The sequence below is a fragment of the Melozone crissalis genome, unplaced genomic scaffold (assembly GCF_028551555.1).
Source record: "Melozone crissalis strain CALT ecotype California unplaced genomic scaffold, PUWL_Pcris_2 ptg000018l_1, whole genome shotgun sequence".
Taxonomy (NCBI): domain Eukaryota; kingdom Metazoa; phylum Chordata; class Aves; order Passeriformes; family Passerellidae; genus Melozone; species Melozone crissalis.
In genome coordinates this window covers 42,131,840-42,156,822 of record NW_026535796.1, presented here as the reverse complement: position 1 = coordinate 42,156,822, position 24,983 = coordinate 42,131,840, and the positions used below count along the sequence as shown (strand labels likewise).

The following is a 24,983-nucleotide window of genomic DNA, read 5'->3' as shown; positions in this document are numbered from 1 at the left end:
AGTATTCTGTAGTGCTCAATGGTCATGAAGTTCTGAATGCTTTGTTTGTTTATGGATTGCAGTGTCTTTATGGAATTTGGTGGTTAACCTGGTAAGGATTCCATTCTCTATTAGTCCTTACCAGAGTCGTCAGCAATTAGCTATAATTCTGCCAGTTCTTAAAAAGAATCTAATCAGAATCTGATTATTTGAAAATACTGACATTCTTGTATAGTTTCTGTTCTTTTCCTAGCAATTAGAATAAAATTCCTGTGTATTTAAAGCTTTAATTTGTCAAAGGCCTATTTGGTTGGAAAGAAAAATGGAAAATCTGATACTTGTGCCTATGCTGTAAATTTCAGTGTTTTTCTTTCCTGAAATAAAGCTAAGACAGCTTTACTTTTTAAAGCTTAAATTTAAAATGAAATTCTGTCAGACCATAAATGGGACTTCATATTAAAATGTAAGTGTGTAAATCAAAATACCTGTAATGAGCATTGTCCTATAAAGTACAACTCCTTTTGAGTTTCTGGGGTACATTGATAAGCATACATCTTCAAGTGGAGAAGTGCCTGTAAATTTAAAATTAACATTTTTGCTGAAAATAGTATGAGAAGAAACACTTCTGTAAGTAAAATCAAGTAATGTCCTTTTCTTGATAAAGATTTTCTCTTACTGCTTGAGATTGCGAGTGTATCTAATGCCATTTCATTTTCTTCTCATAGTAGGCTGTGCTGGAACAAAAATGCAATGAAAGAAACACTGGATGAATGAATGAAAAGCCCTGCTTTGCAATCCCTCAGCATGGCAGGACTGCAGCTCATGACCCCTGCTTCCTCCCCAATGGGTCCATTTTTTGGACTACCATGGCAACAAGAAGCAATTCATGATAACATTTACACGCCAAGAAAATATCAGGTACTAGTGGTAGTACTAATACAGTAACATCAAGAAAAGTACAATTAAATCCATTAATTAATGGAAAAAGAACAAGAGCAGGTAGAGAATGTGATGTGATGCAGGCTATCAGGATGTGTCTCTCAGCTCCACCTCTTAGGAGCTAATTCTTTAGTTGGCTTTGTTTCACATTTGTTATATCCCCCTTCCCTCTTCTAAGTTTGCTCTAATGAGCAGAGCAGCTTTTAAGCTGGGTGTTCTCCTGCCACTCTCTGCAGAATGCTGCTAGGGACAAATAAACTGTGCCTCTCAGTTGAATGCATACATCATGTCTCATTCCACCTCTCACTTTGTCTTCCACATGGTATACTAATTTAGATTTTTGGTTCACATCCTGTTCAAAGCAGCCCTCTGAAGTCAGAGAACCCGTTAGGGTACTCTGATTTTTCATTTTCAGGAAAATGAGTTCTAGAATACCAGTTCTCTTTGCACTGCAGAGGTGCCCAGAAGCATTTTGTTAGTGTTACTGAGAAACTTGGATCACGTTCAGCTAGTCTGCTTGCTTATTGGGCTGAATTGATATGTGCAATTGGATTTAAAAGCTGTAGTTTCTTTCTTCATACCATGTATATAGCAACAGAATCATCTATTAGAAAGATACATTCAGAAAGCTACCTGAGAGCAGATTGTGGTACTGAAGGATTCTAGGTTTAAAAGCTGAGCTTTTATATAATGTGTTAGTATTTTTGAAGGATTGTGAGAACACATTATTATGAAAGAGACATGTTAATTGTATGGCACTTGAAAGGTTTCAAGTGATACTTGACTTTATTTATTGACTTTATTAAGTTTATTTATCACTTTTGTTATTTACTTGTCAGCTTTTTCACTGCATTACTCTAAGTAAGGACATTCTTATTTTTTTAACCTAGGTTGAACTGCTTGAAGCAGCTTTGGATCATAATACAATAGTCTGCTTAAACACTGGCTCAGGGAAGACTTTTATTGCAGTACTACTCACTAAAGAGCTGTCCTATCAGATCAGGGGAGATTTCAACAAAAATGGAAAAAGAACTGTGTTCTTGGTCAACTCGGGTAAGAGGAAATGTTCCTAAACACACTGCTAATACTTCCATGGAATATTCTGTAACAGGAGTTCTTTGAAGGCAAAGTTGGGAGAAACTTTTGTGTAAAGCCTTCAACAGCAAGGATGTGATACCTTTTATCTTTTGTTTCATTGTCTTTTTAATGTAATCTGTTTATGTATATAACATGTTCTGTTTTCTAGTTTCAAGTTAAGACGTTGAATCTGAAGTGCAATTTAGTTAGCACTGTTTCTTTGATATGGTTCTTCATAGAGGCAGTTGCCATGTGCACATGGTTTAACATTAAGTCTAAGCTAGAGAACACATTATGAAATGTGGTGTTAGGTTATGTGACACACATCTTACAAATTAAAGTATGAGAAGATCTTTATGTGAATGAGATTTATTTTTTTTTCTTAAGCGAATCAAGTTGCTCAACAAGTGTCAGCTGTCAGGACACATTCAGACCTTAAAGTGGGAGAGTATTCGAGTTTGGAGGTAACTGAATCATGGACAAAAGAGAAATGGAGTCAGGAATTCTCTAAGCATCAGGTAATGTATTAAGTAAAAACTATAAGCAAAGCAACAGAGAGGTTGGATCAAAAGTGATTCCTTCCAGTTATGCATTCAGTCTTCTATAAAAAGAAATCCAGCATATTGGCATATTTGTATGTTAATTTTTGAGGCAAATATATATAGGTATTTTCAGGTTGTTTTTAAAAAGCCATCCTCTAAATCCTTTCTTTTCAATCTACCTGACTTGTTCATTATGTCGATTGCAGAACAAATTTTGAGTAGGCTTTTGGTACTTTAAATACTATTAAAATTTTATTAAATGTTAGGGGTTTTGGGGTTTACCTTCTGGTAAAAGCATTAGTAATGCTTTATGGAATATGTCTGAGGAACTCTGACAGAAGAAAGTGTTACTATACTTAGTGAAGTTCAAAATGAAAACTACATAATTTTATCAACAAGCTCAATTTTTATGTGTTAGTGTACAAGAAATAAGTTTTTTTTTAAAAAGAATTCTGATAATGTCCTGCTTATGTTACTGATGCAATTAGTTAAGAGCTTATGAAGAACTGTCTTTCTTGCTGGAGACATGATGATGGGACACATATAAGGACACTAACTTAATTTATTAGGATTATTTAATGATATCTGTTCTGTGTGGTCTGGTTGCTGTTGAGATTGTCTGTTGTATTCATTTTTTAACTAAGCACGTGCCTGGAGAGATACAGACATATATAAATACACCCCCATCCAGAGAGATGGCTTTCTCCAGTAGAGAATGTTTTAGTCTCTTTTGTCCTGGTGTAGGTATATCAGTGGGGATTGGTATTTGCCAATGCTGTCTCACAGGACCTGCAGAAAACTTTTCCTCCTTCACCTTGACCTCTGATAGCTTGTACTTTTCTTGTACTGACTTTTTTTTCCTTTCAATCTAGGTTCTGGTTATGACATGTCATGTTGCTTTGACTGTTTTGAGAAATGAGTATTTATCCCTGTCAAATATTAATCTTCTGGTGTTTGATGAGTGCCATCTTGCAATCCAGGATCATCCATACCGTGAGATTATGAAGGTGCATTTATTGCATGAATGTTTAATATACTTGGTTGAGGAAGTAAAGTGAGTGGGAGAGCTGGAGAATTGGAAACCAAAAAAGATATTAGTGGAACCAATGTTGGCATGTTCCTGGGACTGTGAAATTATTGTGTTAAGACTTCAGTGATACTGTGTGGTTGAAGAATAGTGTATTTACTGTATTTTTACAGTGGGGATTAAAGACAAATCTGTCTTTAACAAAGAAGCTAAATTTAATGAATTAGGGGAATTTTTAAAATTCATCAATAAAATATTTGAGTTAGAGAATGAGATATGCTAATCACTTTTTATTATTTTTTAAAATGCTTATCTGTAAAGGTATTAGTGGGGCTCTTTCCAGAATATTATTGGCTCCATGCTGTTTTTTGGCATATAAGTGAGAGATACCTGCATAATAAGTATCTTTCCATACTTTCAAATGTATGTACCTTTTTCAAATGTATGTACCTTTTTATATGGCATGGAAGTATTATGTTATGTATTGTAGGTATGACAAGAGTATTCTGTTTAATGCTAACTGTTTTCATTTTTCCATGTTGTAAATATTTACCTTTAAATGTGATGGCTGTTTAACTTCCAGTCAGTAGAACAGAAAATATTAATTCAATGTTTGGGTCCTTTTGCAACACCTGTATAGAAATAAAAGTTTCCAGCCTAAGCATTGTAAATTTCCAGGTAAATTAACAGGATACCTTTTGTAATTAATTTAATTTGATTTGATTTCACAGATCTGTGAGGATTATCCATCATGTCCTCGAATTTTGGGATTAACAGCTTCCATTTTAAATGGGAAATGTGATCCTGCTGAGTTAGAGGAGAAGATCCAGAAACTGGAGAAAATTTTGAAGAGCAATGCTGAAACTGCAACTGATTTGGTGGTCTTGGACAGGTGTGTTTTATAATGATTGTTGGTAAATTGATGCCTGCATTTTCATTTTGGATAGAGGAGTAAACCAGTAGCAATATTTAGTCTTCTAAATTTTAGAAAAGTTTGTGGGTATATGATGCTGATATTCCATTTAGGATGGAGACAGAATGTTAAATGGCTTTAGAGTATAAAGTTTGATTGGCCTTGGTAGGGAGAGATTTTCTGTTGTTAAAAAACAAGGGATACAACAAAACAGATCCTCTAACAAAAAAACCCAACCCAAAACAACCAAAAAACCCTCAACACACCACCAAGCTAAAAACCTGACATTTCACAAAATACTTCTGAACTTTTAAAATGCACTCTTTTGTGTGGAGTGTAACTGTTTCACATCCAGTGTATGCCATAATGTCACTATTTAGGAAAATGTGGCAACATCCCCAGTTTAATGTCCTCTTAATGCAAGAGAAGTTGCCTTTTTTATTTCCCCTGAAATGCATAGCCTGGGTTTTAAAGGCTAATGAGAGATAGAGGAAGATGAGAGGAGCTAATAAATACTTAAATAACAGAGCAAGTGAGTTACAGAACCTAGAATCCTGTGAGTGTTGTTTAAACTAAAGGTGGTGATAGTGGAACAACCTGTTGTAGGGGAAAGTAGGGTGAAATGATTCCTATGTAGCATGTTTTCTTCTACCACCTATACTGCATTGTTGAGTTTGAAGTTAAGTTAAAGGTTGAAAGTTATGGAACAGGTGTTTTGTCCATGCATAAGCATTTTAAATGCATTTCTTTGAACTTGTCTGAACCATTTCCTTTTAAGCATTTCCTGCTGCCATCCAAGAATAAGAATTACTTTACTTGTGTCAATGTATTTAGAGAGATAAATTTACATGATGTAGATTGGTTTTCTTTTGTATCGCAAGAGAGTGCACTGTCGAAAAACAAGTGAAGATGTTGGTGAAGTAATTAGAATTTGCTTAAATTTTCCAGTATTTGAAATGAGAATAGCAATATTAGCCTTCTTTTTAGGAGTGTATAAGAACGGTATCTAGAATTAAGTAGTTCAGCATTTTGGGAGGTGGAGGTTTTTCTGAAGTGTTTAACTGTATAATTTTTAATTATTGATTCATGGTGGGGAAAGAAATGTTCTTGAATACATGTCGTGTTGCTGTTGTGTTTGCTGTATAACCTTAAGAGCTGAAATAGCTCTGGCTTTCAGAAGCTGTGTTTAACTTGATCTTTGCCCTCATTCAGATATACTTCTCAGCCATGTGAGATTGTTGTAGACTGTGGACCATATACTGACAAAAGTGGGTTGTATGGAAGATTATTAAAGGAATTGGATGAAGCACTTGCTTTTCTGAATGACTGCAACATATCTGTACATTCAAAAGAAAGAGATTCTACCTTAATTCCTAAGCAGGTAAGGATATCAAGAAATGTGAGAAGCCTGGGAATACAAACCTTACTACTGTTTTTCTTTGCCATGTGTGTTACATAACTGAAACCTCCTTAGCTAGCGATCCTTAATTATCTGAAGCAAAAAGACTTCTGATTTTTGTGTTCATTAACATGCAGTTGTTTCCATTAATGAATGGGGCTTCAATGTCAAGCATTGATTAGAATTCCATTTAGTTGAGATTCAGATTTGCTTAAAGCACTAAAACAATTCTGCACCCTGATGTTGTAGGTCCTTATCTCTGAAGTCAAGAATTTGACATTTTCACAATCTCCTATGACCTTTGAATAATTTGGTACAGAGGAAATAAGGCTTCAGCAAGAATTTGGACTGTTCCCTGTTGTATTAAAAGTTGGTAAAGGAAGAATTTAGGCAAAAATTCCAGCCACAGATGCACAGTGTCTGTAATTTATCTTAGAACAATGTTGCACTAGTGTCACACCTTGCTGGAACAGAATTTGAATCTCAAGTCTTGCTTGACTTTCTTTCTCTGTGTTTGCCCCTGTGTTGTCCTGACCTTTGGCAGAGGATGGTCCAGAAGGTGTGGAGTATTTAGCAGGGACCTCTCACACGAGGGGTCCAGGTACCTTCTTTAACCCTGCTTGGCCTTCCTGGTTTGGAACTGCCTGCTAAATTACAACTGTGTAGGCATGTAAGTCTTTGAACAGGAAGTCAGTAGTGAATCACTACTGTGATTATTCCTGTAATAGTCCATGACAAATTTGGAGAATGTATTTCTTTCTTCAGCCCAAAATATTCCATTTTCCTTAAGCATTCTCAGAAAATGGGGACTCTGAAACTCTCTATAAAATATTATTTGTGCCAGAGGGAAAGATGGTACATAAGGCAGCCCATCTCAGTGCATGGGAATTGGGAGTCCTGGTTATTTTTGTGCTAAATTGTAGTAGGCTAAAATACATAAGGAATGCTGGCTGGAGGCAATCTTCATGACTTGCAGAGTCCAGAACAGTGGATTAACTGCTCTGCATCTAAAGCTTGTAACCCTCTGTGCTTGTTTTAAACCAGTAGCTCTCTGGAAGATGGAGACACCCATATTAAGAAAAGAAACAAGTTTCAGACCGAGGTGCTTTATGTCTTGGCAGTGTAGAATATCAAACCTCTGTGTTGCAGTTACAGCTAGTCCAGATAGTTTTGCCCTTAAGTCTTAGAACTAATAAACTCCACAGAGAATAGGATAGCATCAAGAGGATGATAGCCTGTTCTTTATTTCCTCACAGAAGGGAAGAAGGAAGAGAAAGCAGCAGCTGAAAACCAGTGTCCTGTTATGGTACCATTGTAGTTCTTCTGGTACAATATAGGGCATCCAAAGGATAAGTCCTTTAAATACTGTTATCAGTGTACCCCATTTCTGAATTCCTAGTTTATTTTCTGACAGCTTCACTCTTCTGGAGGAAACAATCTCATAAGATAAGATTATGATGGTACTCTACTGCCTATTCTGTTTCTGTGAATAGGATATAGTTTTCTCTTTTTTACTATTCCACCCACACATACTGTGTTCTGTTTTTCCTAGGCTAGAATTCCTAAGGCTGCCTTAAGGCCACCGTGCAACTTTCTGATTAAATCCTTCTGAAACCCTGCCAGCTGTCAGTAGTAAATAAAGTAAAAATGCCCAGTAAACTGTTTATTCTATAAGTTCTGTGTTATGTAGTAAAGATAAGAATTTTTGCTTTGTTTATCTAGCTGCTTCAAAAAGTATTCTTTTTAGTATAAATTTCAAATTGCATTTGTACAAAATGACAAAATTTTGATTAAGTTTGGGGTTTTTTGGAGATTCAGAAATGTACAGTTTGAAGTTGATTGGTAATAATTTTAAGGGGAGAGGGGGAGGGGCTTCATTAGAAACACCAAATTTCCCAAGGTCATCTAAATAAGAAAAGCAGACTTCTGCATTTTTTTTAAGTAGAAAAATTGCCATAATCCTTACAAAGACTGTGCTGTAAGAGAAAAAAAGCCCTTAGTCTTAAATGAATAGTTCATGAATGTACTCTTTGAACTGATACTTGAATTCATTTGTTGTAGATATTGTCAGACTGTCGAGCTGTGTTGGTTGTTCTGGGACCGTGGTGTGCAGATAAGGTAGCTGGGATGATGGTGAGAGAGCTGCAGAAGTATATCAAACATGAACAAGAGGAGCTGCACAGGAAATTTTTATTGTTTACAGACACTTTCCTAAGGAAAATACATGCACTCTGTGAAGAGCACTTCTCGCCTGCCTCACTTGACCTGAAATTTGTGACCCCAAAAGTAATAAAGCTGCTTGAAATCTTGCGCAAATACAAACCATATGAACGGCAGCAGTTTGAAAGTGTTGAATGGTATAACAATAGGAATCAGGATAATTACGTATCTTGGAGTGATTCTGAAGATGATGATGAGGATGAAGAAATTGAGGAGAAAGAGAAGCCAGAGACTAATTTCCCATCTCCCTTTACTAATATTTTATGTGGAATTATTTTTGTGGAAAGAAGATACACAGCAGTTGTTCTAAATAGGTAAAGCTTTTTATTTAACAAAAAAAAATATTCTGATGGAAGAAGGCAGACTTAGCTGCCAGGATGTTAATATCATGAATATGTAGGGGATTTCTTTGTATTTTCAGAACTCTTTTCATAAAGTTGTTTTAGGAGATCATACAGAATATTTCTAAAGCATATGAGAAGAGTGTATGTCTTTGAAAGTTGTACTCAAGGACTTGTTTCAAACCTGAGTTTTTAATTTGATTCCTTTAGAAAGCAAATTGTTAAATACTGTACTAAACCTGTAAAATAAGCATATACTGATTTGTTATAATTGGCCTTTAGATTTATATTTTCAATGGATGTTGAAAACTTCTCTAGCCTACTGAGTTCAATACTTCTTGAAATCTCACCATTACCCTACTAAATCACAATATTATATGATCCAAGTCTAGAGAAAATCAAATTTACCCTTGCACAAATATCTCTCAAGATTTACCAGTACTGCTTTCACAGTTGATGTTTATAAAGCACCTATTTAGTCAAACACTGAGTGCTTTCTTAAAGTCTCCACCAAGAAAAATATGAATGTGGGAGTATTTGCCAACTGGCAGTATTGTAGTTCCTTATCAGTTCCTATTCTTGAATATGATACATGTTAGTTATGTATAGCACTTAATTTTTAAAAGCCATTTGCCACAAACTGTGAATGACATGATTGATTCACCTATCCTGGTTTTGGTTTTCAGGTTTTTTCAGGTTTCTCTGGTAGTGTAGCAAATGTCCTGTGCCAGGTGTTCATTGCATTCTGGATACCTCTAAACCTGACCCCTCTATTGGTACATTTTTGCTCGAGTTAATAAGTGCATAACATATCCTTTGATCTGCAGACTTGCCTATGTCAACTTTTGTCAACTTTTATCTTTTCTCTTTTTCTTTTTTGCATTTTTAAATATGTTCACATAAATGTGCAGTATGAGGCAAACCAAGCTGTTCAGCATAATGAACATATTCTGTTAATAAGTTCTGAAGAAATGACATTAACAGTCTTTTGCTGAGCTGAAATGAGTATTTCATTACCCTATAGCAAATGAACAGAATTCTGGAAACTTTTTTCTTCTCTGTTCTGTTATGAATGTGATTTAAATCATACTGGTTTTCCACTGTGCATTCATTCTTGTATTCTGTTATTTATACAATATCCTAACTGCTGTTGAACCTGACAGAATACCGAGTCTAGATTAAATAGGTGATCAAATTCTGCCATCTTTGAGCTTTAGGCACCTTTAGTAGAGGTTATTGGCAGCAAAATGTATATATATATATACATAACATATATATATATATAACTTTTTATCCCTTTCTGAAAGCTAGCTGCCAGACTCTCAAAATGCTCCTTTATCTCATGTAGCACCTGATTTCAGAACACCTGATATTGTATTGACCATCAGACTGGAAGCCTTTGGTGGAGAAGCTCACTGTAGGCCTTCTTCAGCAGAGAGTATTTGATTTCAAGGGCCTCTGCTGGTGACAGCTATACCTAGGCTATGTATAGGGGAAGGACTCTACTGAATGAGAAAGTCATAAGTGTTTGAATTAATGTATCACAGCTACTTCCAGTAATGGAACTGAGTTCAAACAGAAGTATAATTTTTCTTAAAACACAATTATTATATTTAGAATACCATTTTATAAAATCTAGGATGGACAAAATTGATGGCATGAGTTGTACTTTCTGTCTTTATTATTGCACTCGGTGGAGTGGCTCGCTCAGTGTTTAAGTTGATGTATGCAGTTCAGTTCTGATGCCTATAAGCTTCTTTTCAGAATAGAAGACATTTTCTAAAGCCCAGTTCCCTTCCATTTGCATTGTAAGTGCCTCTTAGCTCCCTTAAGAGAAGGGTTTGAAAGCAGAAGTTTGAAAAGCAGAAGTTATGTGTTTGAAAAACACCACCTGTTACCTACCACAAATAGTTTTTTTTAATCATTAGTTTGGAGTCCTATATGTTTCTCAGGAACTTGGCTAAGATTTGCAATGAAGTGTTTATTCAGATGCTTTTTATTGTCTATTTCTATACAAGTAAACTAAAGTAAGAATGTTTGAGATGTTAAGTAGGAACTGAATTTGTATGACCTCACAGAAATGTCATATTGAAAAAGAAATAAAAAAATATTTCTATCCAGTTATTAACCCATACTTTCTTAGACTGTGTCTCAAGAGCCTGGACTGCATACAGAAATGTAATTCCAAATACAGAAATGTAACTCCATTTGGCCTTGAACTAGCAAACCACATTTGCACTTCAGCACAGGAGGGTCCTTCTGGTCTTGTTTCCTTAAGGATGGCAAGTTGTATGCCTGTTTTCTGTCCTCTTGCCTATCTCTCTGTTCATTCCAGTGTTAACAGATTGCAAAAGAGGAAAGCCTTCAAGGTGTTTTATGTTCCCATAAATTTTGTTTAAAATGGGTACTAGGAAAGGGGGCCAGACTTGAGTAGTTTCCCAAGGGTAGGAAGAGCAGGGAGAGCTTTGCATTTTCCCTCTGGTTTGGCAGCAGCTTGCTGGACAGATGGTAGGCTTATAGCTGGGGGCTGGCACAGCATCCATCTACTTCTGTGTGAGACAGAAATGCTAGAGATTTTTTGGGGGAAAGGTTTGAGTTACTGCTGGAGGTGTAGAGAGACAGGATGTTCTTTGGCTGTGGGGAGCACCTGGTAATGGACATGATGGATGTGCTTTGAGCAGAGTAGTAGTGGGATGGCTGTAGTGACACATGCAAGGGATTATTTGTTGTATATAATACCTTGATTTTTATTGGCTATCCTGTTCACAAGCCTGTTGCAGTTAAGTAATTCTAAATTCTGTTCATCCTGAAAACTGATCAACTAATGATGCTTCAGCATACTTACTTTGATTGCACACTGTAATTGTGGTTCTAAATCCATAAATGCCTCATTTTCAGATTTCATGCATTATTTAGGTGAGCAATCTTCTGCCTTATGTGTGAAATCAGAACAATGCAGAAGCCAGCCTTTTCTGCTTCTATAACATAAAGGATAAACTGAGTGGAAATAAAGTGAGAGCATGAGAGTTCCTCACATCCCTGTCAATTACTCCTTTTAAAGAATTGTATTACATCCTTTATTTGGGTTAATTTCACAAGTAGTGAACATCTCACCCTGTAGGCTGAGCATCACCCTTGAGAAAAGCAGGTCAACATTTTGTCACCAGTATACTTGAACAGAATGTATATTCTAATAGTAATTAGAAGTACAATCTTACATTTTAACCTAGAAATTAACATTTTATACTGAAGAAACATACTTTTGTTGAGGAAGCAGATACAGATCTTCTAAAATCAGCTAGAGCCTACAGAAAAAGATTAACAAAGTAATTTTGAGTAGAGTGCTTTAACAACAGAGAGCCTTAATAGATTGGTTTAAAAATATAGAGTTTTAGCATGATAGGTTTGAAATGTGTGTGAAGCACAAAATGCATGAGCTCTCCATGTGTTTCTGTATGCAGTCTATCTTGTGTTAACCTTACAGTGGTTTTTGAGAAGACTGCAGTCAGTTTATGTGTTAACACGACTTAATTGTCGTGCTTCCACTTTTCCTTTTAACATAGGTTGTATAAATAATAGATTTTCCTCCATTTTGTAGGATGTGTAACTTCTAAAAACATGTGTAATATTTTTAGGTTGATAAAAGAAGCTGGCAAGCAAGATCCAGAACTGGCTTACATCAGTAGCAATTTTATAACTGGACATGGCATTGGCAAGAACCAGCCTCGTAACAAGCAGATGGAAGTAGAATTTAGAAAACAGGAAGAGGTAACTTCAAGAAAAAAATTAAACTGGCAGTACTCTTTTTTTGTGTGTGTGTGTGCCTTTGAAAACAAAACAAATCAACAGACAGAGTCTGGGGCACAGTCACTGGAAGTTTATAGCTTTTTTTAACAAATATGCTTACTTATTTGAGATACAGCTGTTTGTAAAACAATAAAAGTATGTTTGGAGACGCATTGCACAAACAAATTAAAACTTCATGTAAATTCATGTTTATATCTAGTCAGATTATTACCTAATTTTTCTGCATTGTGTTAGTGGTAATATAATATGTTACAAATGTAAAGAATGTCAGGCTTACTGACATTTTCAGTAGTTCAGCTGATTTTAATATTTATCTTTTCTAAATGTGAATTTGTTTAATTATTAAATGTTAAAATGTTTAAAAAAACACCTGATTTTACATTATTAAAGCTCATCCTGGCTGGGTTGTGCTCCAGACACCACACTTTTCCTTAGTATTGTTTCATATATAGCATAAATATCAGAAGTACCAGTTGTAGAAGGAGCTCTATCCCCTGAGGATGCTTCAGCCCTCAGGAATGTTTGGGAAAAGATGGTGTCCTGAAAGCATAATTTGTTTTTTTCATTAATACCACAACTGAAAACTTGTAAGTAAATAGGGAGGATCCTCTCCATTCCTAGAGATTATAGTAGTTTCTTAGACACCTGTGATTCTACATACCTGATTTTATTCTTAGAAATCTTCTGGTTCTGATAAATAGTCCTGTTATGTTTCTGAAAAGATTCTTTGTAATAGTTTTGTATTTCCATGTCTGGATATGCTTTGGGGGTGTTTGAGCCACTCATCTTGGTTTAATTGCTTTTTGTTGAATTTCATGATGGAAACAGATTTGTAAAATTTGTCTTCATTACTTTTGCAGGTTCTTAGAAAATTTCGAGCACATGAGACCAACCTCCTTATTGCTACTAGTATTGTGGAAGAGGGTGTTGACATACCCAAATGCAACTTGGTGGTGCGTTTTGATCTGCCCACAGAGTACCGTTCCTATGTGCAGTCAAAAGGAAGAGCTAGAGCACCAATTTCCAATTACATTATGCTAGCAGATACAGACAAAATCAAAGGTTTTGAGGAAGATCTGAAGACATACAAAGCAATTGAGAAGGTATGAGGTCAAAGGAATGGGCCTGGGGTTTTTTAAATGTATCTTAGTTCGTTTGCAGGGAAAAACCTCTCAACATGTTCTTTTCTTGAAATGTTCAGATCCTCCGAAACAAATGCTCAAAATCTGTTGATGCCAGTGAAACTGAAACTGAACCCATTGTGGATGATGATGATGTCTTTCCACCCTATGTATTGAGGCCAGATGAGAACAGTCCAAGGGTTACTATTAACACTGCTATTGGACACATAAATAGGTAAGAGATATATTCACTTCTTACTTCATATCATTGACTGAAAGATTTCTTAGTCGATCTCACAACATGGATGCATGGGGCATTATACACATTATACACATTAATTCTTAGGCACCTTGACAGAATCTTCTCTCCTAAAGAAAGTGGTCACAGAAGTTTGAAGGGATTATTTGCTTTCTTTATCTTACCAGAGGTTCTAGCTCTGATAGTAAATGTAGTGATGTTGATTCCTGTTTAATTAAATTCTCTGAAAACATTCAGCTTCAAAATGTGTAGTAAATTTGCATTTTTGCTCTTGTCAAGCTAGTTTTAAAAATAAATAAACAAACTGTTAAAACAGTATTTAAATCTTCGAGTTCTAATATTCACATTTGTGGTAGCAGTCTGTTGCCATCTTTACAAACAAAACCACAGTAACTAAAGTCCACCAGACAGAATGGGAGCTACTCAAATATCAACTCTGTAAGGGAATGGTATCTAGAGAAGGTTCTCAGTGGAAGACAAAAAAGACAAGGAAGAAGATCCAGGGAGCTATGAACCAGTCAATTTAACTATAGTCATGTGGAATGCTGTGGACAAAGTCCTTATGCCAATGGTTTTTAGGTCCATAAATAAAAAGGGGTTGGCAGAAACCAAGTTTTACTGAGGGATTTTTATCTCTGGTGTCATGAAGTGGTTGACTATGAAAAGCAGTGAATGTCATTTACTTAAGTAAAGCTTGGATGCAATTGCCAAAGTATTACCTTGGTAGCTAAATTCTGGAGATGCAGACCATTTTGATGGACTGGCTGGTAAATAAATCCTCTCAAAGTAGTCAGATTTGAAGCATGAATGGCAGATGGTAGATGGTTCAAAGGCTGTCTGGCAGCTGGGTGTATGTGGCATTGAACTGTTAAGAGGTCCAGCACAGTTTAACATCAGGGTGTTGTTATTTAATACCAAGCTGGGAGAGAGGGAAGTCAGTACAAGGGAGGAAAGGCAGGAGGGGGAAACCATGATAAACAGGAGGAGTAAGACAACAGTAAACTCAGGAGATATAATGGGAACCCTGGGACCTGGCAGGAAACAGCCTTGTGCATCATTGCAAGCTGGAGTGACCTTTCTGGAGACCAGGTTTGTAATAAAGGACTTGGAGGTCTTCTGCTCAGAAGTTGGTTGAATATGAGTCAGTAGTGTACCTTTACAGTGTACATCATCTTCTCTAGCATTCATACTAGTGAGGTAATGTTCCACTGAAATGTGTTCAGCTTTCAATTTGCACGTTTTGGTGATGTGTAAAATGTTTTGTCCCCTCAGGTACTGCGCTAGATTACCAAGTGATCCATTTACACACCTGGCTCCCAAGTGTAAGACCTGGGAACTGCCTGACCATACATTTTACTCTACTCTCTACCTGCCAATCAACTCACCTCTTCGAGCTTCAATTGTTGTAGGTATTTGGGCAAGGAAAAGCATGGAAATACATAAATATGTTGGGCTAAGAATGGTCTGTGCCTTTTCTAGATTTAGTTGCACTGTTGGTAATGAAAGCTAGATTTTTCCGTATAGTACTCTCTAACTGGTTTTAGATCACTGTCTGTTTTTGTTATAATTCATTTTTCATCAGTTACTTGTTATGCCAAAGGCAAAAATATTTAGATATTCTCCCCTGTACATTGTAGTTTCATGCACTTGTCCTTTATTGGTTTTGATCAGTAATATAGTTGAGTTCTTGTAATTTTGGTTTCTATGGAAAAACAAGCCTGAATATCTTCACAAAACTGCCATCAATGTGGTTTTTACAAAAATTTTGCATGCTTGAAATGTTTGTGTTGAACTAAACACAATAAATAACTTGCTAGTAAACCAGAGTTTTTACAAAGTGTTTAAATGTTTATAGGGCCCTCCAATGAGTTGTGCAAGACTGGCTGAGAGAGTTGTCGCTCTTATATGCTGTGAAAAACTGCACAAAATTGGTAAGAACTAGAAAAACAACCTCTTTGTTAAAGTGTATTTTATAGTTGAGAAGTTGCATATGATACAGATGTTGTATATGTACATGCCCTTCTCCTGTAGCCATCTATTGCAGCTTGCTTTCGCTTGCCTTGTTTTGTGATGTGGTCATGTACTTAGTAATTTAGCTTACACTGTAAGCTGAAGTAAATTTTCCAGGGAAATCTGGTTATTTAACAAATTTCATATTAAACAGCAAAATGAACATTAGTACGAGACTAAGATTTTGGTATTGAGTATACTTAATAGGGAAAAAAGTCTTGTTCTATAGAGGATACTGATTATAGTTCAGGGATCGCATCCTACAGCTGAAAGAACATGGTTTTCTAAGTTAATTGTGACAAAATGTAAAATATGCAACCCTAAATTTATTGGTTTCTCTACTGTATTCTAAGACATGGTCCAAAAACAGGACTTTGTAGTTCAGCTCTTGTATCTAGTAAGGATAATGGAGCATGTTCTTAATTGTGGAACATTTTAAAGATAATTCTGTGTTACTGTTTTTTTTTAATGAAGTATGGAAGTATTTATGTATTTTTAAGCAAAAAAGAATTTCAGGCCTGGGGTTTGTATTTTTTTTTCTGAGTTAAACCTTTTGAACAGTAATTCATACCAACAAATATACCCAAGAATGGCACCCTGATGGCAGCTCTACCCAGTGTTGGAAGTGCACATTCAACAGCAGTGATTTACTTTTTAGAATGATAGAGAAATATAAATTTTCTCTCTTCCTTTGTATTACTCCATATGAGTGATTTTAAAGTAAATGTGTCAGTCATAGATCACTTTTGGGCAAAAAGAATTATTGGATATTTTTGTTAAAGAATTCACTTTTTAAATTAAATATAAGACTTTTTTGTACTAAAAATAAGCATTTGTTTTTCTCAAAATTCAGTCTTTATCACTCTTTCCGCAAAGTTGCACTTTTGGAGCCTTGCAGTAGTCCATGTATTTTAAAACCTTACATGTGAGGTGTTTTCACAAGCAGTTTCACTATTGTGTAGTATCTGAAGGAACCAAGATTTGGTTGTTCATAATGCTATTTCTTTGTACTCTGTTGTAATATTCAGGTGAACTGGATGATCATTTGATGCCAGTTGGTAAAGAAACGGTTAAATATGAGGAGGAACTCGATTTACATGATGAAGAAGAAACCAGTGTTCCAGGAAGGCCAGGCTCTACAAAACGAAGACAGTGCTATCCTAAAGCTGTTAGTATCACTTACTGCTGTCCAGATCTCTGATCTAATACTTTATGTACTAATAAGACAGAATTGCCAACTCTTAATCTTAGCTGATCAGAAATTTTTACAAGTCTTGTATTTACTTTGATGTTCTGATTCTATGGAAGCCTGCAGTGCTGCCTGAGTTTATGGTACCACATGCTTTGGAAGCATGCCTGTAAGCTCAGAGAACGTTCACTTTCTGTAGGGCTTGTTGGCAAACACTTATTTGCCTAGTGTGAAAATAACTGTGAAGAAAACAGTCCTGCATTAATAATCTGTAAAATCTGTACCTTGTTACTAGCTTTCAGGACAAATAATTGAACACTAAGGATGTGCCCCGGGCTTAATACAGAAATATGTTTGGGGGTTTTTTTGGATGCCTGGTTTACTGGTTGAACACAGAATTTCATATTTCCTGGTTTAAATCTTAGAATATCAAATAAGTGTACCTGGATTTTTTTTATTACTTTTAAAGTAGTTCTAAATATTATAATTTATAATATTGTACTTGATCTGTTGAAAGGGTCACACAAGAAAATACAGCTCTGTGTTAAGTAATGTATTCACAGTCTGTTGCAACAGGTTTCAACTACACCAGCTTGTAAAATTGGACTTCTTAAATGGTATTTGGGAGGGGAATTGGAAATACTTTAGGAGAAAATGGAGAAAATAAGCTTTGTAAGAGTATTTTGCAACTACTCTGGAACCTTTCTTTTTCCTCTGCAGTTGTTACAGGTCCTGTCTAAGGTCCTTTGAATAGGACAGGTAACTTATAGAATCTGATAATCTTTGCATTTCACAAAGATGCACAGTTTGCATTTTTGCACAATATTTCTTGTTACAAAGCTTTTCCCTGTCCTTTTAGCTCACCAGTGATTGGAGTTGGGGTGATTCATAAAATGCAAGATTATGGTGTCTCATTCAGAGGAGTTGATTTGTCAAGTGATGCATCATTCTTTTTCAGTTATTTCTTTTTTAATAGGGAATCTAAGAATACTTTCCTTTGCCTTTGTCCCAGCTTCTCACATCTGGAAAAGAAGCTTTGGCAAATGTTTAAGGTCTGCAAGATCCTCTTGGGTTTAATGTAGTTATTAAATTTATGAGTAATTTTCCATTAAGCCAAGGCCATAGTTTTACTGCAGTGTAACTTTAAAATCCAGGACTACATGTATTGCAATTTAGTTTTAGATAAACAGGAGGATCATTTTGAGACCTGCAAAGTAATGAACTTCTACCAAACATGAAGTATGGTTTCTTAACGTCCATGACAAATATGAGCAGCAGAATTAAAAGTGCTTGTGGGTGTTGCAAGTATTCACATCTGCCAGCTAGAATTGTAATGAGAGAACTCATAGTGTAGTACCTGGATGAAGGGGCAGTGTATTGAATTTTGCTTGTCTTTGTCCCAAGTGTATCAAAATATTTTTGATACTTTTAAATAATTCTGCTGGAAAAAGAATCTGTGTTAATGAAGATGTAAGTTCAGTCAAGCTTTTTTTTTCCTGAGTATGTACGCTTTCTTTTTTTTTTCCTGTTCTACTGTTAAGTTCCAAAGGTCTTGGACATAAAATGTGCTCTAGTGTTGCTAGTTAAATGCAGACATTTGCATCAAAGCTTGTTTCAATCTGCCTAAAGTAAGGAGAGGCATGTTTTGCCTCCATCCACTACTGCAGAAAGGAAGGTTCTAAGCATACCTGAAAGCAGGATTAAAATACAAGCAAGCTTAAATGGTGTGATCCAAAGCCATAATACAACTTTATAAAAGAGGAAGGAAAGAGAGAATAAGAAAGTAGGAGAATGCCCAGAATAATTATGAGAGGCACAGGAAAGAGACTGCCACTACCCTGGTGCTGGCTTACAGAGTGTGATGTGTCTCTGGTGAAGTCCCTCCCAGAGCCACAGCAGCAGGACCAGCACGGGGGGGAAGGGGGCACAAGCAGCCAGCACCTTACCTTAGCAATCTTTTGAGGCTGGATGTGTCCAAATGCACCTACCACCAATATACCTTTATTTGAGGGAATGATTCCATGTGAAGAGGCAGCTTCAACTTTGGGGGCAGACATTTGGGCTCCAGTATCGACTTGAAAAGTTACAGGAACTTTATGGGGACCAATAGGACAGGTTGTTAGTAATTCTCCTTTAGAATTTTTGGTAAAGTCTTCTTATGAAAACCCAGCTCACCTACTGAGGACAAAGGAAATCTCATGGCTGTTATGCCAGGCTGCTGGCCAAACATTTTTGCTTAAGAAAGAAAACACTGCTTGAGCCCAGAATAATTTTTTTTTTGTTCCTTATTTTTAGCAATGTGTTTCCAAATAAACTGAGGAGGACTTATTCAGAGAAAAACAACTAGGTGGACTTTGCTGATTTTTGTCATGTTAATGTTTTAATTTTTTTTTATTTTTTTTTCAGATTCCAGAGTGTTTGAGGGATAGTTATCCCAAACCTGATCAGCCCTGTTACTTGTATGTAATAGGAATGGTGTTAACGACTCCTCTACCTGATGAGCTCAACTTCAGGAGACGAAAGCTATATCCTCCTGAAGATACTACAAGATGTTTTGGCATATTGACAGCCAAACCTATACCTCAAGTAAGGAACTGTTTCCTTGTTCTGCATGCCTTGCAACCTGTTATTTTCCATATATACTTACTCCCCACCCAACAGAGTGAAGAGTTGGAAATGACCATAAATTATCAAGTAATCCTCAGAAAATAAGCAACACTATCCATCCAGTCAAGTCACCACTTCTTTTTCTGCCTTTAGAGATGGAATCATCTATTTTTGCCAAACTTTTGGTTTAGAAATTTAGTATTTTGTATTGGCAAATCCAAAATTACCCTCCTTTCTTGTATGAGGTATGATAGGAGTAGACATACCAGCTATGGAGGTGGCCTGCACTGCACTACCTTATCTATACAAAAGCTAAGGTAACAAATTCTCTCAGCATTCCTAGTCTGCAGCAGCAGAAAAAGTGGGCCATGTTAGTTGAAATTGGCATCTCTTGCTTCAGAAATTTTTTAGTAGGCATTTTCTCATGGTGAGACTCAACTGAAGAAGATTTTTTCAAATGGTATTTTCTGCTGTCCACATAAGATGTTACAGGAATATTCCTGGTTTTCCCATTTCTTACTTCATAATAGAAAATACTTCCTTTTCTGCTTAGCTTTAATAAAGAGAAGAGCCGTAAAACACAAGGAGAACCATTGAGAAAACCAATTCAGTCATTCTTTAACATTCAGAGTCTCATCTGTAATTGAAGGATCATCACAGTTCAAAATTCTGATCCTATTTGTTCCAATTTGCTGTAGAGTCAGTTAAGCATTACCTCAGAATCCGCACTAAGCAGACAGTACTCTGTAAAGGAATCCCACTTTGGATTCTCTTTTGTGATTTCTTTCAATTTTGTGCTTGTTTAGATTCCTCACTTTCCTGTGTATACTCGCTCTGGAGAGGTTACAATATCCATTGAGCTTAAGAAATCTGGTTTTACTCTGTCTCTGCAAATGCTTGAGCTGATAACACGACTCCACCAGTACATTTTTTCACATATTCTTCGTCTTGAGAAACCTGCACTAGAGTTCAAACCTACAGAAGCTGATTCAGCCTATTGTGTTCTACCTCTAAATGTTGGTAAGAACAAAAATTTTGAAATTTACAGCTTGTCAGAAAAGTTCAGCCTAGAAAACTGAGTTATGCATTTTCCTTTTTAAGTTGATGACTCCAGCACTTTGGACATTGACTTTAAGTTTATGGAAGACATTGAGAAATCTGAGGCACGTACAGGCATTCCCAGTACACAATATACAAAAGAAATGCCTTTTATTTTCAAGTTAGAAGATTACCAGGATGCAGTTATCATTCCACGGTGAGTATTCTACATAGTGTAGGTGTGTACCTGTTGTATTTATACAAATACTTGTAATAAGGGCATCTTAGTAGTATCTGCAGCAGAATTGCTTTTAAAGAACTGTATGCTGTTAGTCTGAAGGTATGTGGTAGCATTTCAAATAATTTAAAGATTTCTAAAACAGTAGTTAATCTTATCTTAGTAGCATATCCACAAAAAAATGTTGCCACAGTCTGGCTTTAATTTTAATATTCTGCCTGTAATGCAAGAACTTCACTGTCCTTGAAAGGCTTGTGAATTTACCTTGTTATGCATTTGAGGTTTTGTATTTTAACTTTATTTAGGGGATGACTTGGTTAAAATGCCAGTTTAGACATGAGATAGTACAGTATTTGTATGTAGAGGAACTCAGAGGAATTGTACTGATGCAGAATATCACACTGGAGACCAGATGCTAAAAAGCCAGATTATCAAACTTTATTGTTAGGTGTTCTGAATTAAGAAATTATCATTTTCAGCATTACTGTTGTCCAGAGCTTGATTTTGTATTATATATTGAAGACCTAAATCCTCCATTTAATTTAAATGTTTATCTTGTAGAAGAAATTTCACAGATTATAGATTGACTTTATTCATCTTTGTCTTAAAGCACATTTCTCATTTAGCATTTGAGTTAGCTAGATAAGTGGCTTCTACAACAAAAAGAACCCTCATTAACCAAAAAACTCTAGTGCACTGTTCAACTGTTAATTTCTTGACTATGTTAGAACATGAAGAACTTAACAAAAGTTTTACTTTAATGCCAATATATTATTTTTTTAGATACCGAAATTTTGATCAGCCTCATCGATTCTACGTAGCTGATGTATACACTGATCTTACTCCACTCAGTAAATTCCCTTCCCCTGAATATGAAACTTTTGCTGAATATTATAAAACAAAGTATAATCTTGACCTTACCAATCTTAACCAGCCACTGCTGGATGTGGACCACACATCTTCGAGGTAACAACAGTCATATTTTGTGTCTGATGTCTGTAGTTTGACAGTCAAGTGCCTTTTTTTTTTTCTTTCAAATATGGGATAAAGCTGAGGATTTGTGTCTTCCAAAATAATTACTGGTTTGTTTTTTTTTTTATTGAGAGATACTTGTGTAACAAGAACCATGAATTGAATCTGGTTTTTCCCAGAGATAATGGTGCTGTCACTTCGCAGCGCTTTGAAGTTGAATACTAAGAAACTTAAGAAAATTTAGGCTAGAAAGTTCTAGTCATTAATTATGTACTTACACCACAGTATTTTCACATGGTTTTTAGACTTAATCTTTTGACTCCTCGCCATTTGAATCAGAAGGGAAAAGCACTTCCACTAAGCAGTGCTGAGAAGAGGAAAGCAAAGTGGGAAAGTTTGCAGAATAAACAGGTAAAATAGAAGCATCTAATTCAAGTGGACTCTCTTAATAGTTGTCTGATGGCTACCTTTACCAGGAATATTCTTTTCTTCCCCCTCCTCTCCCAGATACTGGTTCCTGAGCTCTGTGCTATACATCCTATTCCAGCATCGTTGTGGAGAAAAGCAGTTTGCCTCCCCAGCATCCTTTACCGCCTGCACTGCCTTTTGACAGCAGAGGAACTGAGAGCTCAAACAGCCACTGATGCTGGTGTAGGGGTTAAATCACTTCCTGCAGATTTCAGGCATGTATTTTCTCAATAGGTATTTTTCAGTATGATCTGTAATTTGCAAGGTGGAAACAACTATTACTGTATGGTTTATGAAACTGGCAACTCTTGTTTAACTCATAGCACTTTCCAGTGAAACACAGTTGAAAAATATTTGCTTGTGAGAAATGAAGTTACGTGTTGCAGTCACTGTTCTTTTCAAAAGGCTGTGGCTTTTTTAAAACATATATGTGCACGTAGAGTCTTCTTGTCTTCTGTTAATATTTTTTGCTAACAAATCTCCTGTTTATCTTTACAGATATCCTAACTTGGACTTTGGATGGAAAAAGTCTATTGACAGCAAGTCCTTCATCTCTCTTCCTAACTCCTCTGTAGTAGAGAATGAAAATTACTGTAAGCACAGCACAATTGTAGTCCCTGAAAATGCTGCACATCAAGGTGCTAATAGAACCTCTTCTGCAGAAAACCATGACCAAATGTCTGTGAGTTACAGAACATTGCTCAATGAGTCACCCAGTAAACTCCAAATTGATGTCTCGGTAGAACTTGCAGCAATTAATGGTGTTTCTTATAATAAAAATCTTGCCAATGGCAATTGTGATTTAGTTAACAGAGACTTTTGCCAAGGAAATCAGCTGAATTACTGCAGGCAGGACATACCTGTACAACCAACTACCTCATATCCCATTCAGAATTTATACAACAGTGAGAACCAGCCCAAGCCCAGCAATGAATGTACTCTACCGAGTAATAAATACCTTGATGGAAATGCTAACAGATCTACCTCAGATGGATGCCCCATAATGGCAGTGACCACCAGTACTTCAAAAGCTATTAATCTTTCAAAAGACAGAGCAGATTCTGAAAAGAGCCCTTGCAGTGGGTACTCCTCAAAAACTCTCGGTCCTAATCCTGGTCTCATTCTTCAAGCTTTGACTCTCTCAAATGCTAGTGATGGGTTTAACCTGGAGCGGCTAGAGATGCTTGGTGATTCATTTTTAAAGCATGCCATCACTACATACTTGTTTTGCACTTACCCTGATGCTCACGAGGGACGGCTGTCATACATGAGAAGCAAAAAAGTGAGTAGAAACAATCCATTCATACTGTGTAAAAGGCATGCTGTAACAAGCCATATAAATTACATTTTTGCTGGAAGGTTGAATGGGAGCAGGTTGATTTAATTCTACAGCTTTGTTCATTATACATTGAGTAGCATGCACATCAGGAATAAAAATTCAGGTCTGTGGGCTTCATGTTGCTGTAACTATGATTGATTGAAACTGTTTTCTGCAGTTCAGTTTGAAATATGAACCATCTGATTACAAATTGAATGAAACTAAAAGTTCTGGATTAGTGAGAACATTTGGTGCACTGAACTTCTAGAGCTGTATTGAGTAGAAGCTCTTAAACAGCAGTGCTTGAATGAAGGATTGAATTAGCAGCATAGAGGCTTAGTTTGCTTCTTTACTTGAACTTTCCTTTGTTTCCTCAAGCAGAAACTTCTCTTGAAATTTTTAGTGTCTTAAAAATGAAACGACAAAGAAATCTTAGAGAACTGTTGCAAAATAAAACTTGTGGAAGTATTTTAGAGTAAATGTAAACAGTAGGGAGCAGAGTCTTTAGTTCTGCTGCTGCTAGAAATATCCACCATAAAAACTTTTCTTTGTTTTTTCTTCCAAATGGATGTGATAATTTCAATTAAATGCCAGAGCATTGACTGTTGACCTCTAATAAAATGCATCACTCCGAAAATGAAATGATTGTATAATTTAATCTTGGAAAATAAGGAGGGCTAAATAAGTTGCACTGTTCAAATAAAAGAAGTGATTGAGTATTCAAGTTCAAATTTCAAGAGTTTAAAACATGCAAAGTGCATTTAAAAAGAGAAAAAAAGATCAATGGTTGATAGTTAAAAAAGAAAAGGAAATATATTTGTATCTGAGAATGCTTTTTTCCCTTCCCTTTAAAATACTTATAATCATTTTAGAGGCTATTAAAATAACATCTGGATTATGACTCAATAAGTGTTATATGGAATTGTTTTAACACTTTTTACTGCCAAGGTTTAGGTCAGTCTACCTATAAATAAAAATTTTTCATTCCAAATGTAGTCTGAATGATGATTATTTATGCTGGTAATAAATGACACTTGTACAGGTTGTATTTACTATTATTTTAAAAGTAGCAATCAGTTTTTTTTGTGTGGAGAATGTAATATATTAAATTTCTTCAACTGGAACAGTTGCACCTAATATGCTTGGCCTCAGGAAAAAAAGGAAAGGAAGATGTGTATCTTGCTTTGAGTTGGTTCTACTGTATTACGAAAACTGAACCCCCTTTTAAGAGTTGGAGAAAATGCATAATAATATAAGATCCAGCTTGACTCATAACACTTTTTTGGTCCTTTTGCCTTTTAGCCTATTTATGTAAATGTATGTCCAAAGGTTTATCAGAATGTTCTTCTTAAAGGTCAGCAACTGTAACTTGTATCGCCTTGGAAAAAAGAAAGGACTGCCAAGTCGCATGGTGGTGTCGATTTTTGATCCCCCGGTCAATTGGCTTCCTCCTGGTTACATAGTAAATCAGGACAAGAGCAACACTGACAAGTGGGAGAAAGATGAAATGGTAAGAATT

At 36.0% G+C, this 24,983-nt stretch overlaps 1 protein-coding gene across 3 annotated transcripts in view; it reads left to right on the top strand.

Moving 5' to 3' along the window:
* The window catches only part of DICER1 (dicer 1, ribonuclease III), a 63,049-nt gene that overhangs the window by 23,687 nt on the left and 14,379 nt on the right, over positions 1-24,983 (top strand). For 2 of the 3 annotated variants that reach the window (XM_054275256.1, XM_054275255.1), the window contains exons 4-24: positions 705-897; positions 1,809-1,971; positions 2,383-2,513; positions 3,410-3,544; positions 4,296-4,456; positions 5,690-5,858; positions 7,938-8,410; positions 12,073-12,205; positions 13,105-13,347; positions 13,446-13,600; positions 14,897-15,029; positions 15,480-15,555; positions 16,663-16,802; positions 19,230-19,409; positions 20,237-20,450; positions 20,532-20,685; positions 21,490-21,672; positions 21,984-22,089; positions 22,186-22,361; positions 22,645-23,428; positions 24,819-24,974. In XM_054275256.1, the coding sequence (XP_054131231.1) occupies positions 754-897; positions 1,809-1,971; positions 2,383-2,513; positions 3,410-3,544; positions 4,296-4,456; positions 5,690-5,858; positions 7,938-8,410; positions 12,073-12,205; positions 13,105-13,347; positions 13,446-13,600; positions 14,897-15,029; positions 15,480-15,555; positions 16,663-16,802; positions 19,230-19,409; positions 20,237-20,450; positions 20,532-20,685; positions 21,490-21,672; positions 21,984-22,089; positions 22,186-22,361; positions 22,645-23,428; positions 24,819-24,974 (4,209 nt within the window). In that variant the 5' untranslated portion in view covers positions 705-753. The remainder of the gene's footprint in view (positions 1-704; positions 898-1,808; positions 1,972-2,382; positions 2,514-3,409; positions 3,545-4,295; positions 4,457-5,689; positions 5,859-7,937; positions 8,411-12,072; positions 12,206-13,104; positions 13,348-13,445; positions 13,601-14,896; positions 15,030-15,479; positions 15,556-16,662; positions 16,803-19,229; positions 19,410-20,236; positions 20,451-20,531; positions 20,686-21,489; positions 21,673-21,983; positions 22,090-22,185; positions 22,362-22,644; positions 23,429-24,818; positions 24,975-24,983) is intronic. The other variant, XM_054275257.1, reaches the window with a different exon arrangement.